The sequence below is a fragment of the Xiphias gladius genome, chromosome 18 (assembly GCF_016859285.1).
Source record: "Xiphias gladius isolate SHS-SW01 ecotype Sanya breed wild chromosome 18, ASM1685928v1, whole genome shotgun sequence".
NCBI lineage: Eukaryota > Metazoa > Chordata > Actinopteri > Istiophoriformes > Xiphiidae > Xiphias > Xiphias gladius.
In genome coordinates this window covers 16711189-16728368 of record NC_053417.1, presented here as the reverse complement: position 1 = coordinate 16728368, position 17180 = coordinate 16711189, and the positions used below count along the sequence as shown (strand labels likewise).

Here is a 17180-nt window from a genome sequence, read left to right as displayed (position 1 = left end):
TATTAGAATATGACTTCTCACATCTTTGTCTGGATGTTGGCATATATATTTTTTATTTGTTATCATTTTGTCAGAGTGAAAAATGTTTTCTGTACATATTTATGAAAGTTTTTTGGGGTTTGTTTTGTTTTGTTTTCACCCTGATCTCATTTTTTCTTTTTTGTGGTTGTATTTGTAGGGCTGTACATTGTGAGGACCACTTTGAGTTTTTTGGAAAAGTGAGGACATTTTGGCCGCTCCTCACTTTCTGACACACCTTCAAAGGGCTGTTTGAAGGTTAAGACTTGGCTTTAGGGTCTGAATTAGGTTTAGGTTAGGGTGAGGGGCAAGGGAATGCATTATGTCAATGAGTGTCTTCACAAAGATAGAAGTACAAACATGTGTGTGTGTGTGTGTGTGTGTGTGTGTGTGTGTGTGTGTGTGTGTGTGTGTGTGTGTGTGTGTGTGTGTGTGTGTTCATTTGTGCTGAACACAGTGAAGAACTCTGGGGGAAGAGTATGACATTGTGAGACTGAATCCCACAGCAGAGACAAGAGAGTCTCACAATCAAGTAGGAATGTGACAAGAAATTTTGGTCAAGACATTTGTTGTGGCTAAAAACAGTTCTCACACACACACACACACACACACACACACACACACACACACACACAATAAAAATCTAAAAAAACCACACAGCATCAATTCAAACACTTTCATTTTCATTCTTTTGATCACTAGAAAAAAGGCTCTTCACTGCTGAATACAGCTTAAGTACGTGTACATTGATAACAAAAAAACTGTCTTCTTGACCACAATTGAGAAAAAGACTATTTTTACTTTATTTTCCCTTTAAATATATCATATGAAATGCTCAAATTGATGAAAAATTCATGACTTCAGGCCATCGTTACTGTAAATTTGAATTTTAATTTGAATCCTGTCCACTGAATCAAATTATCATGAACATCTTTGTCTGTTTCTGACTCTTGTACATTCTAGGATTGAATCCCACAAATGTCCAAACAATCAGCTGTTGTACTATAATGTATGGAACGTGACTGTGTTGCGCATGTTCGTGTTCAAGCGTAAAGCTTTTCTCTGATTAGGCTTTTTAAAATCTTTACAAAGTGTAAGATTCATTCATCAAATATTTTCCATTTTTGATATTTACTCTTTATTTCTCACACAGCATCCAACCCAGGTGCATCAGTTGTTCACTGGCTTAATGCAGCAGGCTAAAAAATGTTTTTATTCACATGCAGCAGTAGCTTGTCAGATTACAGAACAGAGACAGGACAGAATACTTATGGCTAAAGTAGTTCCTCATAGGTCCTCCAATGTAAATAGGCTAACCCCCCGGTAACCCTGAAGCAGATAAAAGCATAACAGAAAAACTGTGCAAAACAATGCATCAACACTACTATTGTTTGTAGCACTATGTGAACACACTACCTTCATTGTCTCAAAGCAAAGCAGATGTGTGTTTTCTCTATCTGAGGGAAACCCCCACGACCTCAGTGTCCCCTCTAGGAATACTGTATTAAAGTATGACAAAGACAGTATAATATTGAGTAAAGGCACAGGCTCCTTACACAGGCACACTGGTGGTTCAGTAACCTCAGGCAAATAAGAAAAGATGTTTAGCTCTGAAGAGGGGAATTTTAAACTGTACCTGTTGGTCTTTTAATCAATCAACTGCCATGATATACAGTGGGGTCAAAAGTCTGAGACCACTTTCCGTTCCCATCCCACCGTATACAAAAATGCTGTTTAACTGGTGATGCACTTGAACTGAAGTTTCAGCTTTTTGTGCAATTGTTTTTGTGTCTGTCTGTGGTGGAAATAGCCCCAATTCTGTGACCAGTTGTTTATTAATACAGTATCATCAGTCACAGAGTTGAGGGACCAAATGGCTTCAGACCAGTGAAACAGGGACAATGTGGTGGATCTCCCAAATCAGCACACACAGAAAGTCATACAGAGCACCTTTTTATATATAAAAAAAAAATCTATAAAGCATTGCGTTTCTATTTTTTACTCGTAATCTTAACCAAAATGTTAATAAAACAAAAATGACTTCTATCACAATAAGCACTATTGTGTAAAAAAAAAATGGAATGAAATGCTTCACAAGTTTTCAGTACTCATTTTTCATTGATTCAGACTGGGGAAAACATTCTTCTCAGACAGTCTCCTCTGTTTCATCCTTTTCAAATGGTACAACTCTAAAACCTTAGATTCAGAGATTCGAAAACTCAGATGAAGTACTGCAAGCACTTTGCTTTCCGCTCCCTTCAAGTTGTGTTATTGTGTTTTTGACTTCTCCTTCTATTTCATCAGTTTATTGCCCATTTTCTCCATCACTCACCCTCTCTCCAAAAAAACATCAATAATAATAAAAAATAATCTTCTGCAATATGAATTCACTTTCCTCTATCTCTCAAGTTTTTTCATTAATTAAATTATCTGCTCCTCCTCCATCACCTTCCCCTCACTCTCTCCATCTCTCAGCAACACCCTGTCTTTACTTTTTGTAGTTGCCAAACTGAATGGCAAGCCGGTCGCTGACACAGCGGAACGTTGCAGGCTGCACCTCCCAGTATTTGACAGGGTTAGCAAACAGGCTGATGCCGTTATAGAATGTCCTCTTCATCCCAAATCCTCGAGGGCAGAAGTCATCCACACCCACCTGGCTGATGTTGTTGGAATGCAGGTACACCACCTAGAAAACGGGAGTTGCAAAGACGAGGGTGAGTAGAGCATCCTGTTAAACATTCGACCTCAGATGCTTGTGCACCTTAGACTCACCTGTAGGTATTTCATATCTGGGAGGCCTTTGGGGACACGGGTGAGGCGGTTGTTGTCCAGATGCAGCTCCCTCAGCCTGGGCAGGTAGGACATACTGCCGTTCTCTATGTTCCGGATATGGTTAAAGCCAAGGCCCAACCTGGAAAAAAGTGAGCCAAGGAGTTAAAATGTCAAATATTCAGAAAACAGGTTGCTGCATGGTACATTACCTTAAGTGTTTAACTGCTTAGCTTAACTGATTATTATCGGTGCAACAAAGTGATATTTAGCCAGATAAGAATTAGAGCCATAGCAGCCTGGCCATGTACCTGTGAAAATAAATAATCCCATTAGCGACTGGAATTGTGTAGGAAGGAGGTGAAAGAAAACTCGTAGACAAGAAGCAATTTGAGAGGCCTTTTTCACAGAAAGAAATTTCTACATGTCACAGGAGTAAATAATGAATAAACGATGGCTGAATTCCCTTTAGCTGCTTTAATTTCTGTGTCCTGGTTCATGCTGGCTCACTGCCTGTCATGGCTTACTGGGACACTTGAATAGAACAGACCCACCATTGATGTTATTAGTAGCACCTTTGTGCTTTTCCTACGAGTCAAATGTCTGCCGTGAATAAAGGTCTGTAAAGAGTGGAGATATTGTCTTCAGGTTCTTGCTGTTGTGGTGCTTGTTTTCATCCTACATTAGAAGATTTCGGAGAGGCTGCTGACCGGAGTGGGAATAGACACATACACAAGCTTACAGGAAATTCATACTGTTATCCTGCTACTTTAAAGTGGCATGTCAATGTAGTTCATTTTATTACCTCTAAGGGGCACTGCCGACTGGTAATGTATATATATATATATATATATATATATATATTTTTTTTTTTTTTTTTTTTTTTTCAAACCACAGGATAATTCTTTACAGATGCACAAGCAAAGCCCTCAGGGTGCAAAAAAAATCAGTGAGTGTTAGAAATGACTTTGGTGTTGAGGTGTGGAACCTGTACCTGTACAGGTTTTTGTAGCGGCTCAGGTCCTCCAGTTCAATAGCCTGGATCTGGTTGTGGTCCAGATGAAGCTCATTGAGACTCTCTGGGAGATCTGAAAGACAGACACTATATCTGTAAGACTCCACTTTAGGGTGAGATTTGATTTTGTCCCACTTTGCTTTCTTGTTAGAGGTAAAAGGATCATTTGACATTTTGTGAAATGCACTTAGTCACTGTCTTAGAGTTGATGCCACTCTTTCATCTGTCAGTTAAATATGAATCTACAGCCACTTAGCCTAGCTTAGTATAAAGACTGGAAAGAAGGGGAAACAGCTAACCCAGCTCTGTCCAAAAGTGAAAAAATCCACCTACCGGCACCTTTAAAGCTCACTAACACAGTGACACGTTAACACTTTATATGTCGTTTTTTTAATGTATGCAAAAATCAAAGGATAAAAACAACAATTTGCGGTTTTATAGGGGGTTTTGCATTGGACTATTTCTTTGGCTGGCGGCAGTGACTTCCTGGAGACTTGTTGTTACCATGCAGTTGAAAGGCAACCAGCGGAGTCTCCATTGTACAGATTAAACAAATAATATACTCTATGAAATGTTAATTAAGGAGTTTTAGTAGTTTTGGTATGAAGATTTATTTTTTTACCTTTGGACAGAGCCAGGCTAACTGACAGAGCCAGGCTAACTGTTTCCCCCTGTTGCTAGTGATGGCTTCATATTTACTGTACACAAATGAGAGTGGCATTGATTTTCTCATCTAAGTCTCGGGAAGTATACTTCCCAAAATATGTATTTCCTTTAAAGGTAGCCTAAAACAGTGTGATGCCTCCATTTTAAATATGTTAGCATTTTAGCGACAAAGAGGAGTTACCTTTTGGCACCCCAGTCAGCTTGGCCTCTGATATACGCAGATAATTCAGTTTCAGTCCCTTGAAGGCTCCAGGCTCAAAACCACTGTTATGGATGGGGTTTGCTCCCATCTCTGCATGATAAAGGGAATATTTGTGCACGTCAAAATACAATGCCAGTGCTATAAAGGGGCACAAGCAGCGGTAAACACCACAGAATGTAGCCTAGATTTGTTTAAGTCATCAGCATTTCTGACCTATGCAGTTCATGTTGCCCAGTCCAGTGAAGGCTCCAGCTGCCACCTTCTTGATGTGGTTCTCATGGATCCTCATCTCAACCAGAGAGGAAGGTAAGTTCTTAGGGATAGTGGTCAGCAGGTTTTTGGAGAAGTAAAGCTTCTGCATGTGCTTCAGAGGGACAAATGTTCTAGGGTGGACTTTGGAAATAAGGTTATTCCTCAGAGACAGACCCTGAAATTGAAAAAAAAAAAAAAAAAGTAACCAAGGAGAATCCATATTCAATCAACACCCATGTTTTTTAATCTGTGTGAAAACATCGGTAGCACCCAAACAGTCAGAAAATGAAAAGAACGAAAACAAAAATCATACACAAAGCGTACAAGAACTTGTTTTTGCATTATCTGTCTCTAGTGAATATGTTTGAGTGAATTAAAACAGATCCAGCAAAAGTTCACAGCAGTCCAACTCACAGCAGACTGTTCCTCCACCTGCGTTGGCTGAAAGATGGAGACAGATGTAGGCTGAGGTAAACAGACCTTAATAGAGATGTTATTGTATAATGTCATGTTGGGAGTTTCCTAAGCTGCCAGACTTAATACTGCTCTTGGTCAGCACTCTTGAATGTAGGTCAGGAGTGAGCAAAAGCCTGTCTGCTATGAGAGCTTGAATACTCCCATTTGGCTTTGGGCTCAAACTTTAATACAATTAAAGCTCTCAGAGCGAAGGGCAGTGGAGGGAGAAAGAGAAAGGAAATGAACCTCTAAATCCCTGAGAAAACGGAGGGTCATAATCATATTTCACACTACCGAGACCAATACGAGCTGAGCTGAATCATTGGCACATCCTCGAGAAGTGCTGAGCTGATGCTGAGAGGGACATTATGGATGTGACCAGACTGTGTGTGTCTCTTACATATAAGTTAGTAAGGCCTTTGAAGTCGTTCTCTTTAAGCTCAGTGATACGGTTGTTCTGCAGGTCCAGGAACTTGGTGTCGAGAGGAATATTCTTTGGCACCTCAGTCAGACCTGAAGACAAGACCAATAAAAACACAGAAAGGATCATACTCCATTAAATGCTTCAATGGATGACTGTGAACCAACACCCTAAAAACAGTTTGTTTTCCATAGGAAAACTCTTAGGATATCTTAGTCAGACATAGACCTTGGAAAATAAATAGTCACTGTGTGTTTTAAAACCTCCATCAGGCCTAAAAAAATTAAACCCGTCACACTCCCACACAATCGCAAATGAGCACTTTGGGGCTCCTCGTCTATTATTTTAATGAGAGGTGGACATACACACAACCTTGGAGGTCACACACAGACGTCAAAGTAAGACATAACTAACATTACTGGTTTGTCACTGTCAAAGACATGCACACAAACACACGCTCACACACACAGATTCACATATTCCCCTCACACCAGATGGGGACACCAGATGGTTTCCATCTGGTTTCCATTTGACAGAAGTCACAAAGGATGCAACTTAAATACCTTCAGAAAAAAATCACACACCAAATAAAACGAAGACCCAGACAAAACCCAGACACACGGAGAGAAACAGAGAGAAATACAAGCTGTGTGTGTTAATGTGTTTGTGGTGAAGCTGCAGTTGCATTTGGGAACATAGGTGTGTTAATTTTGGCTTCTTTGTGACAGAAAACACCTGCTGAGAAGTAGTAATGAAGTAGTGAAAATTTACAGTTAAGAACATCAGTGAAAAGCATAATCACCAAAAGCTGTTACGGTTAGGGTTGTTTATGATTATTGTTTACCAAGCCATAAATTCATACAGGCCAAGAATGGGTTACAACAAGTGGACAGCGTTAAGAAATACACCTGCATTATTCCAGTCAGGGATCTCTCTGGAGAAATGACTCAGCACGCACACAACCACAGCAACCAGTGATCGTTAACAAGACCACATCACTGAGCCATGCGGACAAGTGTGGTCAAATGTGGTCAGTGGCACAGACGGGCTACAGTAAGTGAATCCTCTACCAGGGCCGACCTAATCTGGACCACGACCATGTTGCAACCGGGCCTACTGGAAAGAGAGTGCCAGCTGTCCCACTGGGATCCAATCTGCCACCAACCACATCTGATCCACACAACTCTACCCAGAGCTGTCCTTCTAGAGTTAAGTTTAGATACATGGCTTTGGCTGTACTGTGCCACACCCTCCATGTCACCACACAGAATCAAAACCCTCAGCAGTTCCCTCTGACGTTCTATTCACACCGTGTCCACACAGTGCTGAGAGATCTGGTGCAATGGCCGAAGGGGCTTAGGGCTTTATAATGTAGCCTTATCCCAGAAATTAAAAAGCAAGAGAAATTCATTAGTTGTGGGTGAAAGATCAAGTTTCAATCCTAAAATAATGTTTCGATTATAAACCAGACTTTGTTTCTATGATTTACTTTTATCTTTAGCATAATAAAGTTATTACAAGTGCTGTGAGAGCAATATGACTCCAAAAGTGCAAGATGTTACCAGGTGGATTTATGTGGTAGGAAATATTTACCTTCCAGTCAACACCTGCAGCTTTTGACATGCATCCTGCCAACTGGAAACCTTTGGATTTGTATGCCTGCATCAAACCCAACTTTCACCAACACCCTGATGAACTGAATCCCTTAACCCTCCAAACCATCAAACCACAGCACTTCACCCTTATCAGCCACAAATCTCAAAGCCTTTACCACAAACTGACAAAACTAGCACCCTCTTAAACCCCAGCGCCCCTCAAACCAAATACCCAACATCATGCTGGGATGCACACTGAGGGGAGACAGACGCCACCGCCAAAGTACATCTGTTCTAAATAAGCACTTGTCATCTCGGAAATTATACGCTTCCAGATTTACCCGCTGTAGAAAGACCAGGGACAGTAAATATATAGAGCTTGTAAAATGATGATTTGACAAAACTCTTATGTCTATTCTTACAGCACCAAAGAAATGTAATTCATTCTTATTTATGTATATAAAGATTCCTCATATTATACTGGCTATAGAACGCTGATAAGCTGTCTGTGTTTAGACACAATGGTCGTACAGTCAAGAAAATGGAGCATGTGTTTATATGGAAACATGGCAAAAATTAAGTCACAGACAGACAGTAAAAGCATCATGTAAATCATATTTTGTGATAGGTCATTTTTTGTTTATTCGTCGGGAAAAAGCAGCATGTTGTTGTATCATAATGGTAAATATTCATAATCCTCAAATCATCTTGATATAAAAACTCTTTTTATCTTTATCATCAATTCCTTTTAATCCTATCGTCCATCTTTAAATCTGTTTAGACTAACTCGTTTTTCCTTCCATCCTCCCTTCCTGTTTTGGGTCTCCATTAAACATCCTGTCCACGTCCCAAAACCAACATGAAACAGCTCTTTAAAGACAGTAAGAATATTATAAACTTTTCATCTTCTCCCGTCAAAGAATGATGTTTTTTCTGATGCTACTGTGTCTTTTTCTCTGCCTTTCTCTAACTCCCTCCTTCTTGCTCTTGATCCTTTTTCGTCTGTCTTATTTTGCCCCCCCCCCCCCCTTCCCCTTGACTCAGTCTTTTCTCCTTTTCTGCTCAAACCATTTCTCTCCTCCTCTCCCACCCAGTATCTACACACAAAGTCTGGAACACAAAATCCCTCAAAGAGATGCTTTCCCTTGTGAAAATACACCCGCATTATCCCGAGGGGGAAATTCCTCCCTGGGATAATTCACCAAAGGGGGGGTTTATTCTCTGGCGATATGAAAGCCACGCAAGGCTCAAGTCATGCTCACTTGCTCTGTCATTGAAATCATTTGTTTTCCTTTCTGAATCTCCTGCCACACTCACTCACGGAGAAATGATGACAAAGCAACACAGGCATGCATCTCTGTTGTTTCTTTCTCACACACTCTCACTGACCGAGGTCAGAACACTGGACGACCCTGAGTTGACAGTGGCAGCCGAAGGGGCACATGGGCATGTCAGGGGTGAGGACCTCCTCTACGGCTGAACCTTCTTCCTCATCCCTCATCATCGTCATCATCCCGCCGCTGTCCATACTGTCCATGGCAAAATCCCAGAAGCCTCTCTGCTCAAAGGGCAGAGTCGAGGTGGGGGAGAGCAGCCGGGCCACGCATAGCAACAGCAGGAGGGAACAATGTGGCAGCATCTTTTACTTACTGAGAAAACAGAAAAAGGAAGGAGAGCAGCGTCAGTTTTATTGAACGTAAATGTGTACACTCAGTTGGCAATTTATCAGGTTAACCCAGCTAAAATGAATGCGGTCTAACACAACAGCCCTGCAATAAATCCTTCATTACTAAAGGTTAGAATTTTTTGTTTGAATTTTTTTAGAGAGGTTTTGAATCAACTGTATGATCAGTTTGGAGGCTGTAATATACGGAGCTGTTGAATGGTATTGCATTATACTAATATTGTGTCCAATCCATTTATATCAATGAGGGTAGACAGGAATATGCATATGGGATGTTGTAAAATGAGAGAAAAAAGAAAGAAAAATTGCATGAGCATGGCTGGATTACCAACTGGACAAAGCAGACGACTGCCCTAGACCCCCTGGGGCCCCAGACCCTCAGGGGCCCCAAAAGCCCAAAGTTGACTGTGAGTCAATGGATTTTTTTGGTTACTGTATTAACAGAAAATGTGTTCATGAGTAAAATTTGCTCCACTATATCAACAATCAACTAATGTGCATCAGGGGTTATTACTTAATTATTTTAGTTTATATTGTGCTTGAATGGTGCATACCTAAACATCTAAATCTTCAAAATCATCAAAAACTGAGAGACACACAAAAAGCTTGGGGCAAGTATTGTTATTATTATTATCATTATTATTTTGTGTGTGCGTGTGGGTGTTGGCAGTGTCAACAACAAACTACAGCAACAGCCCCCTAACAGGTTAATCCAGCCATGTGCATGAGGGCAACATATTAATCGCAACATAGGCTGCAGAGAGTGGTCAGTGATAAATGGACACTGAAATATTATGAAATGGTCTGCTTAGTCTTAATTACAAAGCCCTACTGTTTAAACCACACCTAACAGGCAGACCAGGGGCTGAGGGCTGGTGAGGAGAAATGCACTCATTCCCCCGGTAGACTTGCCAGGAATCCACTCTGGGAATGAAAGTCACTTGAACCACACTGAAAAAATGTCACTGTCTGCTTCCTGCACACCAAGTCGATTCCCAGGAGAGCAAGTCTCTTCTCACTGGCCAATCAGATAGAGTAGAGGACATCACCTCAGCGGTGGAAAACTTTATTCCTGCAGCCGCACAGTCAAACAAAGCCACCATTCATTTAGAGGGGAAAATGGGTGTGCAAGACCAAGTGCAAATGCGTATGTGTGCATGTACACGTGCTCGAGTGTGTATGCATGTCATGAAACACGGACTCCATGATGTCATAGCTGTGAACACACACACTGCTAATTGAGGTCACCAGGCATACGAGCATCTGTGCTTGTTTGCTTGCTTTATCCTGTCTGCACTGAACTAACTAACACTTCAGCGCAGCCACTCAACCTACAATCTAATTCCCAGAAAAACTAATTATTACCAGACCAATTGATCCCTACAGCAGGAAATTGTGCCCCTTAGCTTGAAGTTAATCCTATGAAGTAAAGCCCAGTCCTACACCGGACCCTGGGATGACCTAAAACCCTATTATCTCTAACCTTGTCATGTTAATTCCTTCTCCGATCCCCAGCTCTGTAATCCTAAAGAGGGTTGGGAAGTCTTGATGCCAATGGTTAGCGTATATTACAGTGAAGTAGGGATCTGTTGCAGCATGATCGGGTTTTCACTGGAAGCCAAAGGGAAGCAAATTTTGGATTTCAGCATTATCAGGACAATGAGATTGATGAGGGAAAAATACAGGAGTGATGGTTCACAACGAGACTGACAACACAAGAGAGCAAGAAAAGGATGAAGGCCATTTTATCTACCAGAGGCCTTAAAGTGAAAATTCTGACGTTGTGGGTGTTGCTAAATTGTCTCAATCCCGTTCTTCTACTAAATATGACACCATTCTAAACACTTGCTTGGTCTTTGCCCTGTCTATTTCACTTAAGGTCCCAGGATATTTCCAGCAGCAGTGAGTGTTCACAAGACTTTGAATGGCCTAAAAGGGAGACTGCAATAACAGAGCTTCTGAGCGGCTTCAAGGGCTTTTTAATGTTGGGGAAATGCTTCTCATTCCACACTTCATAAAAAATGTTCTCTAAACTGATACTGATCCTTTAAATTACAAAAATAGAGCCTTAACAAAAACACATCACAAAGAAACCCAAGAATGTGGTCGAGCTAATACTTTACAGTGTTACAAGTTTATCAATTCAACTTCAGCCCTTACTGATCACATTCGTAACCTTACAAATACACAATTCAGCTTGAAGCCCTGAACTATACACAAAATCCAGGGCAAGAGAAAATTATCTATTTTCACTCTCTGGCCATTACACTTTAAAGTTGCTTATGCAATTCTCTGCAACTCTGAAGCATTTTCAAGCAACAAAAAATATTATTTAGGGTGGTGTTAAAAATCTGTGAAACAAAGAGCCTGTGCATAATGTGGACCTGCCCTGGAAGAATGAATAACTGGCCCCTGCAGTCTGCTCCCCGCAATAAAAATAGCTGCCAAATTATACCATTTTGCAGAAAATAAAAACCCCGTTGGCCTTGGCTTGGCCAGAAGAATGCAGCCAAAGGGACACAACTAGGGCATATATAGTCAGCATCACACAATGACACGCAACACACAAAGACGCACAAAAGAGCTGGAACATACACAGAAGACACCACCAGATTTATTTATGCACCTACAATTTCTGCAAATTGTGCCGTGCAACATTATGGGAGGTACAAGAAGTATAAATTGTAAATCTAAAATTGTGACACCAATGCTCTAATCTGTGGAGCCATTTTTCACTGGTCAAACCAACGGTTTGTCTGCCATTTGTAGAGATGGGGTAGTGGATGGAGATTTGCAGGCATAGGTGTTGAGGACGATGGCTGGGGGAAAAAAAAGAGACAGGAACAAAAAACAGTCTATCATCATCCAGGAATGATGTGTACTGTAAACACAACATGACGATAAGACTAAACTACATCCCACATTCAAGCAGCCTCTCTGACTGTAATAACCCCTTTTATCTGGCCCTTGTGTGTATGAATTCCTCTCCTCTCCCTTCACTTAAACTGTGAGCCATCAAACATCCGGCCTGAGAGGAAAACAAACCAAAGGTTTAATTGCCGTTGCCTCGGCTCTCCTCCCATCCAAAGGCCAAGAGTGGTTTAATGGATGGATGGACGGGAGACTATTTCTGTCTCGCTCACTATTTGTCTACGAAGTGCTGTGGAGTTTGTGTTTGTGTGTGTGTGTGTGTGTGTGTGTGTGTGTGTGTGTGTGTGTGTGTGTGTGCGTGCGTGCGTGCGTGTGTGTGTGTGTGTGTGTGTGTGGGAGGGGGGGTGACGATTATAAGGCAGACAGACCGAAAGACAGAGTGGGAGTTGTGTGTCGGCAGGATGTGAGAGATGAAGCAGTAAAGATACAGGGAAATGTCTGATTAGCACCCGCATCACATGTACAACAAAGTAGTACTGTCTTTGCAGTAAGATCTCTGGTGCACTTTATGGCCAGAAGTATATGGTTACCCCTTTACACATACATACTTTTGGTATGGGACTGGGGCTGCTTTTCAGGGTTTAAGCTAGGCCTCTCACTAAAGCATCTAACACCTGTGAGCCCGGCTTTATCATTCAGCATCAGTAATCACTCGCTAATGCTCTTGAATGGGTGCAAATCCCCGCAGCCAGGTTAAAAAATCATGTGAAAAGCCTTTTTTTAGAAGAGTGGAGGCTGTTACAGCAGCATAGAAATGCAATGGTATTGAAATGACATGTTTAAGTATCACACCTGAGTTTAATGCTCACATGTCCACATACTTTTTGCCATATGGTCTGAGCATTTAATGAGCCCTCTCTCTCCTCTTCATTAATGATTACTTTCCTTCAGTAAAATAGAGGAGAAGAAACAGGAGGAAATTCCCCATCTGAGTCACAGGTGTGTCAGCTCATGCCCATTGTTTATGCACACACACACACACACACAATAAGACTGTCTACACCTGTAAATGTGGTTGAAGCTGTCATAACAGGCAACAGAAGACAGACAAGTTTATGAAGATAAGAATTCCAGTGGTTTACTATTAGATTAGAAAGTCGAAAATAGGATTAGGAAAGACACAGCAACAGAAAAGATATGAGAGAGGATTCAGAAATGGATAGATATCGACCGAAAAGCAGCGGTGTCGGTAAAAGCCCCATCTGGTGAACAATCCACCCTACAAGTGTATCATTTGTTTGAGTTTCCCACACCGGGGGTCTGAGATTAACTTTACATTTCCTATATGCACTATCCATCAAGTGCTGGGTACTTGTCAGCCTTCACATCCACCGCAATTACTTTGATGCGACTCGAGTTCCCACAAGGCAGCCCTTGCCCTTGTCAAGCTAAACAAACATATATTTAAGCTATATGCTCTGAGTGTTGCCGAGAATAGTCATCTCCTGGCGATACGACACACAGTGTTTGTTCTCCCATGAGCACAGTCGAGAGAAAGGCAATCACTACTACCTCCTACCTAGTCACAGACAAGCCCCATCTTCTTTTGACTGAATTACTGCCACGTATTCTCTCTGGGTCAAGAGAGGATGTTTTAATTCTTATGACTGTAAAATCATCAAATTTTATATGCACACAATCCCTCTCTATGACTTCACCTTTTATACACAGCTGCTGTTCTTGTCTGTGGCTTTGGCGAACGCTGACCTCTTTGGTGCCGCCGTGAAATCTCAAAGCCGGAGGGGCCAAAATACATTACAGTATCGATAAAGACATCAAATGCTGGCTCATTTCATCCGTGTATTCATATTTAAGAGTACATCAGCTCCTCAGGGTGTTTTGGCAGTTGTCTGAGCAGAGTTAAGGTGGGGCAGAGAGCTTCCCAAAAGTGCCAGCTGGCACCACAGTGCTGGTTTATTGGCAGCCGCCACGTCAACACTCAGTGCCGATTACCATCACACGGTGGCTCAAACTGATCAAGGCGCTGACAAGGCACAAAATATTTGACATGGCTTAGTATTGTGCTACAGAGGATAAATCTAATTTTGGCAGGAGTCCTTCTATGGGCTATTCGTTTGTTTTCAGTGGGAGTTTTGTATTTTTTCCTGAACCCATTATGTTTTTCTAAACAGGATCCAATCTGCGATATACTAAAAAAAAAAACCTTAAAAAACACAAATGTAAAACTCACAGAAATGTTTGCTTGTGTGAATGCAAGCTGGCCCAAACACATACTCACATGTACACACACATACAGCATGTCCACCATCTATATATTTTAGTCTCAGAATCTGAAGTCCAACTCCAAAGTGATCTGGTCATTTTGCTGACCTCCCTCATTTCCTTATGCCATTTTGCCTTCACTCCACACATGTGAATACACACAAAAAAACAGACAGGCACACACACACACACACACACACACACACACACACACACACACGACCCAAATTCATGCACTCTTCAGACACACAGGCTGTTAGTGCTAGGCGGGTCCGGTAGGAGCGTTCGGGTGGAGTTAACTGCCCTAGCAGCTGTAATTTGGTGACTGCTATCCCTAAAAAAGGAACTGTTTGGCAGCTTCTCTGTTGCCGCCAAGCTTGGATGTGGTGGCGTGCTGCTCAGCGCTGCAGAGACGAGGCCTAACCAGAGTAGAACAGACAACAGAGCAACACAGAGCAACAAAAAAGGCTCAAATCAGTCAGCGGCAGGGGGATTGCTGACCTGAGCACCCATGGCTGTGGGCAGATGAGCCTCATTCAAAGTATGTGAAGTATTCCAAAGTTTGTGCCAGTTATAAGTGGGCTATGAATAGAGACTTTAAACAAGGGCTGCTTTTTGAAAAATCAAAATTGAAGAGTCAGGATATTGTATTGTCAAAACATGGCAAAGACAATATTACCAGAGCAAAATTTTTACTTGAATTGTGAATTGTTATAAGTAAGGGGAAATGTAACCACAGATTTGGCATCAAACTAAAACTGATCACTGAGGGCACACAGTGAGGAATATGGAGCCACGGGGGAACTGTGAGTTTGAAGTTAGACAGAGAAGTAGAGAGTGAAATAAAAAGACTGACATGAATGTTGAGACAGACAGGTGGATGGACAGACAGGCAGTGAAAATCCCAGATCAGACAGACGAGCAGGTGTCGGGTGGTCAACCCACAGGCTGGCTAATAGGCAGTCAGACTAGAGGGTCAGGAAACAGACAGATTTAGACCATCATTTTGACCGTCTGACTGTTTGCTCTGTCTTTGTACAGTGAGGATACTCAGTTAAGTACACTGGTAAAAATGGCTCATACATGGTAGTTAACCATGGCTGGACATGAAGTCAGACATGAAGACCGAATGGGCCCACAGAAGGGAAAAGTGCCTCCTTAAAGGACCTGATATTAGTTTGCGTCATATTGTGTGACAAAATAAAGCACAGCGAGGCAAAGAGCAAGCTGTAATAATCTTCCTGCCAAATAAAGTTTCTCAGGCCACAGTGCTCTCAACACATGTCAATATGGGCCCTGTGTGCGTACAGAGACTGATGTTGAGGGTTAGTGCGCGGCCCGTGCACCAGATGGGTTAGGGGCTGACTTGACTGGCAAGTTTCACTATAATTATTCTCCCTAAATGATGCAAGGGTGGACGTAAAACCCCTGCTATAAATGCCATACGTTACATTTAGAGCCGGATGAAAGAACAAGGGTGCACTGATCTCAGGATTAAGTGAGTGGAAATAAAAGGTTCCTGTAATTATTGTCTCATCCCACACTGACTGGTCCCATCGAAGTCTTTGGAGACTCGTTGCGCCATCTAGTGTTACTCTGGAGTAAGGGCTGACCGAAAAATTACAGCTTCGGATGCGCCATGCACATGAGCAGGTTGCTTCAAATAGCTGGATAATAGGGATCAAGTTTTACTTTATACGGGAGGAAAACAAATAATTAAGACACAAGTTTGACGGGTCATTTGGTGCAAACTACGTGTAAACAACATGACAACTTTAACTGAAACATAAGAGTTGACAATAGAAATCTTAGCAGAGTATAAAAAATGTGAACATACAGAGCAAGTTGTAGCAGATCTGTGGTAAGAGTAGAGTTTATAGCTACTTTGAGTGTTATATTCTAAACTCAGGTGATTTCACTGCAATATTCCAACAGCATAAAAGTATCTAGATATCGCGTTAACTTTGCAATTTCTCACGTTGAAATAAGTCGCCCCGTGGCCAATTAGAGGATTAAACAATCATATACAATAAAATAACCCAACTCCCCTACCTTTTGGACAGAAATATGAAATTAATTCCAAATCCCAAAAAATTGGCTGAAGGGTGTTTTCTCCCTCCCCGTGCGTCAGATTATCCTGGTGATTTCAATAGAAATGTTGTCCTATATTTTCATGACACTCAGGGATAATTGCAGTATTTCCCCGTGGTCCTCTGACATCCAGTCGCAGCTCCTCCGCCGCCGCTGTACCACTGCGAACCGTGTCAGGGAACCGTGTGTGCGCGTTTCAGTCCAAACCGAGGAATTGACTGAGAGCCGGGGGGGGGGGGGCATAAAGTTTACAAGCCAGCCTCCTTTCTCCCCTTTTTGGATCGAGGGAAGAGGAAAAGGATTAGTAGGAGGATGAGGAGGAGGATGAGGAGGAGGAGAATTGGGGGGAGCGGCCTGAATATAGTACTTCTATGCTATAATAGGAGCTATTTCAGTACAACTGGCTGTATTATAGTTTTAATATTAGTATTCCTGTGATAATCTATTTAGTGACCCCATGCAAATATCATAACCAACTTTACCATATTGTAGGAATGACAAGGGAAAATACAGTACATTTAGAAACTACTCAGACCCCTTCACTTTTTTCATGTTTTGTTATGTTGCAGCATTATGCTAAAATCATTTAAATTCATTTCTCCTTCATCAATCTACACTCCATACCCCATAAGGACTAAGTGAAAACAGAATTTTAAATTTTTTTGTAAATTGATTAAACAGGAAGAACTGAAATATCACATTGACATAAGTATTCAGACCCTTTAGTCAGTACTTAGTTGAAGCACCTTTGGTAGCGATCACAGCCTCAGCTTTTCTTGTGTTTGACACGACAAGCTCTGCACACCTGGATTTTGGAATTTTCTGCTGAATATAAAAGTTTTTTAGCATAAAGCTGC

The 17180-nt window shown here is 41.6% G+C and overlaps 1 protein-coding gene across 1 annotated transcript; it reads right to left on the bottom strand.

The window, feature by feature from the left end:
- Positions 1-723: 723 nt before the first annotated feature.
- On the bottom strand, positions 724-16494 carry bgnb (biglycan b). Its single transcript, XM_040153892.1, has 8 exons — positions 16285-16494; positions 8784-9043; positions 5779-5891; positions 4884-5097; positions 4650-4760; positions 3782-3875; positions 2791-2929; positions 724-2704 (listed from the first exon to the last, which is right to left on the bottom strand). Exons 2-8 carry the CDS (start codon positions 9031-9033, stop codon positions 2507-2509), a joined length of 1119 nt encoding a protein of 372 aa, XP_040009826.1. The 5' UTR covers positions 9034-9043; positions 16285-16494; the 3' UTR covers positions 724-2506.
- Between the last annotated feature and the right edge of the window lie 686 nt (positions 16495-17180).

Bases quoted from the DNA above. Each gene is read 5' to 3' on its own strand.
- bgnb (XM_040153892.1), bottom strand. From the start codon at position 9,033: ATGCTGCCACATTGTTCCCTCCTGCTGTTGCTATGCGTGGCCCGGCTG. The intron at 5,892-8,783 runs GTCAGTGAGAGT...TCTTGTCTTCAG, and splicing joins CGTCCAGTGTTCTGACCTCG to GTCTGACTGAGGTGCCAAAG. The intron at 4,761-4,883 runs GTCAGAAATGCT...TTTATCATGCAG, and splicing joins GGGCAACATGAACTGCATAG to AGATGGGAGCAAACCCCATC.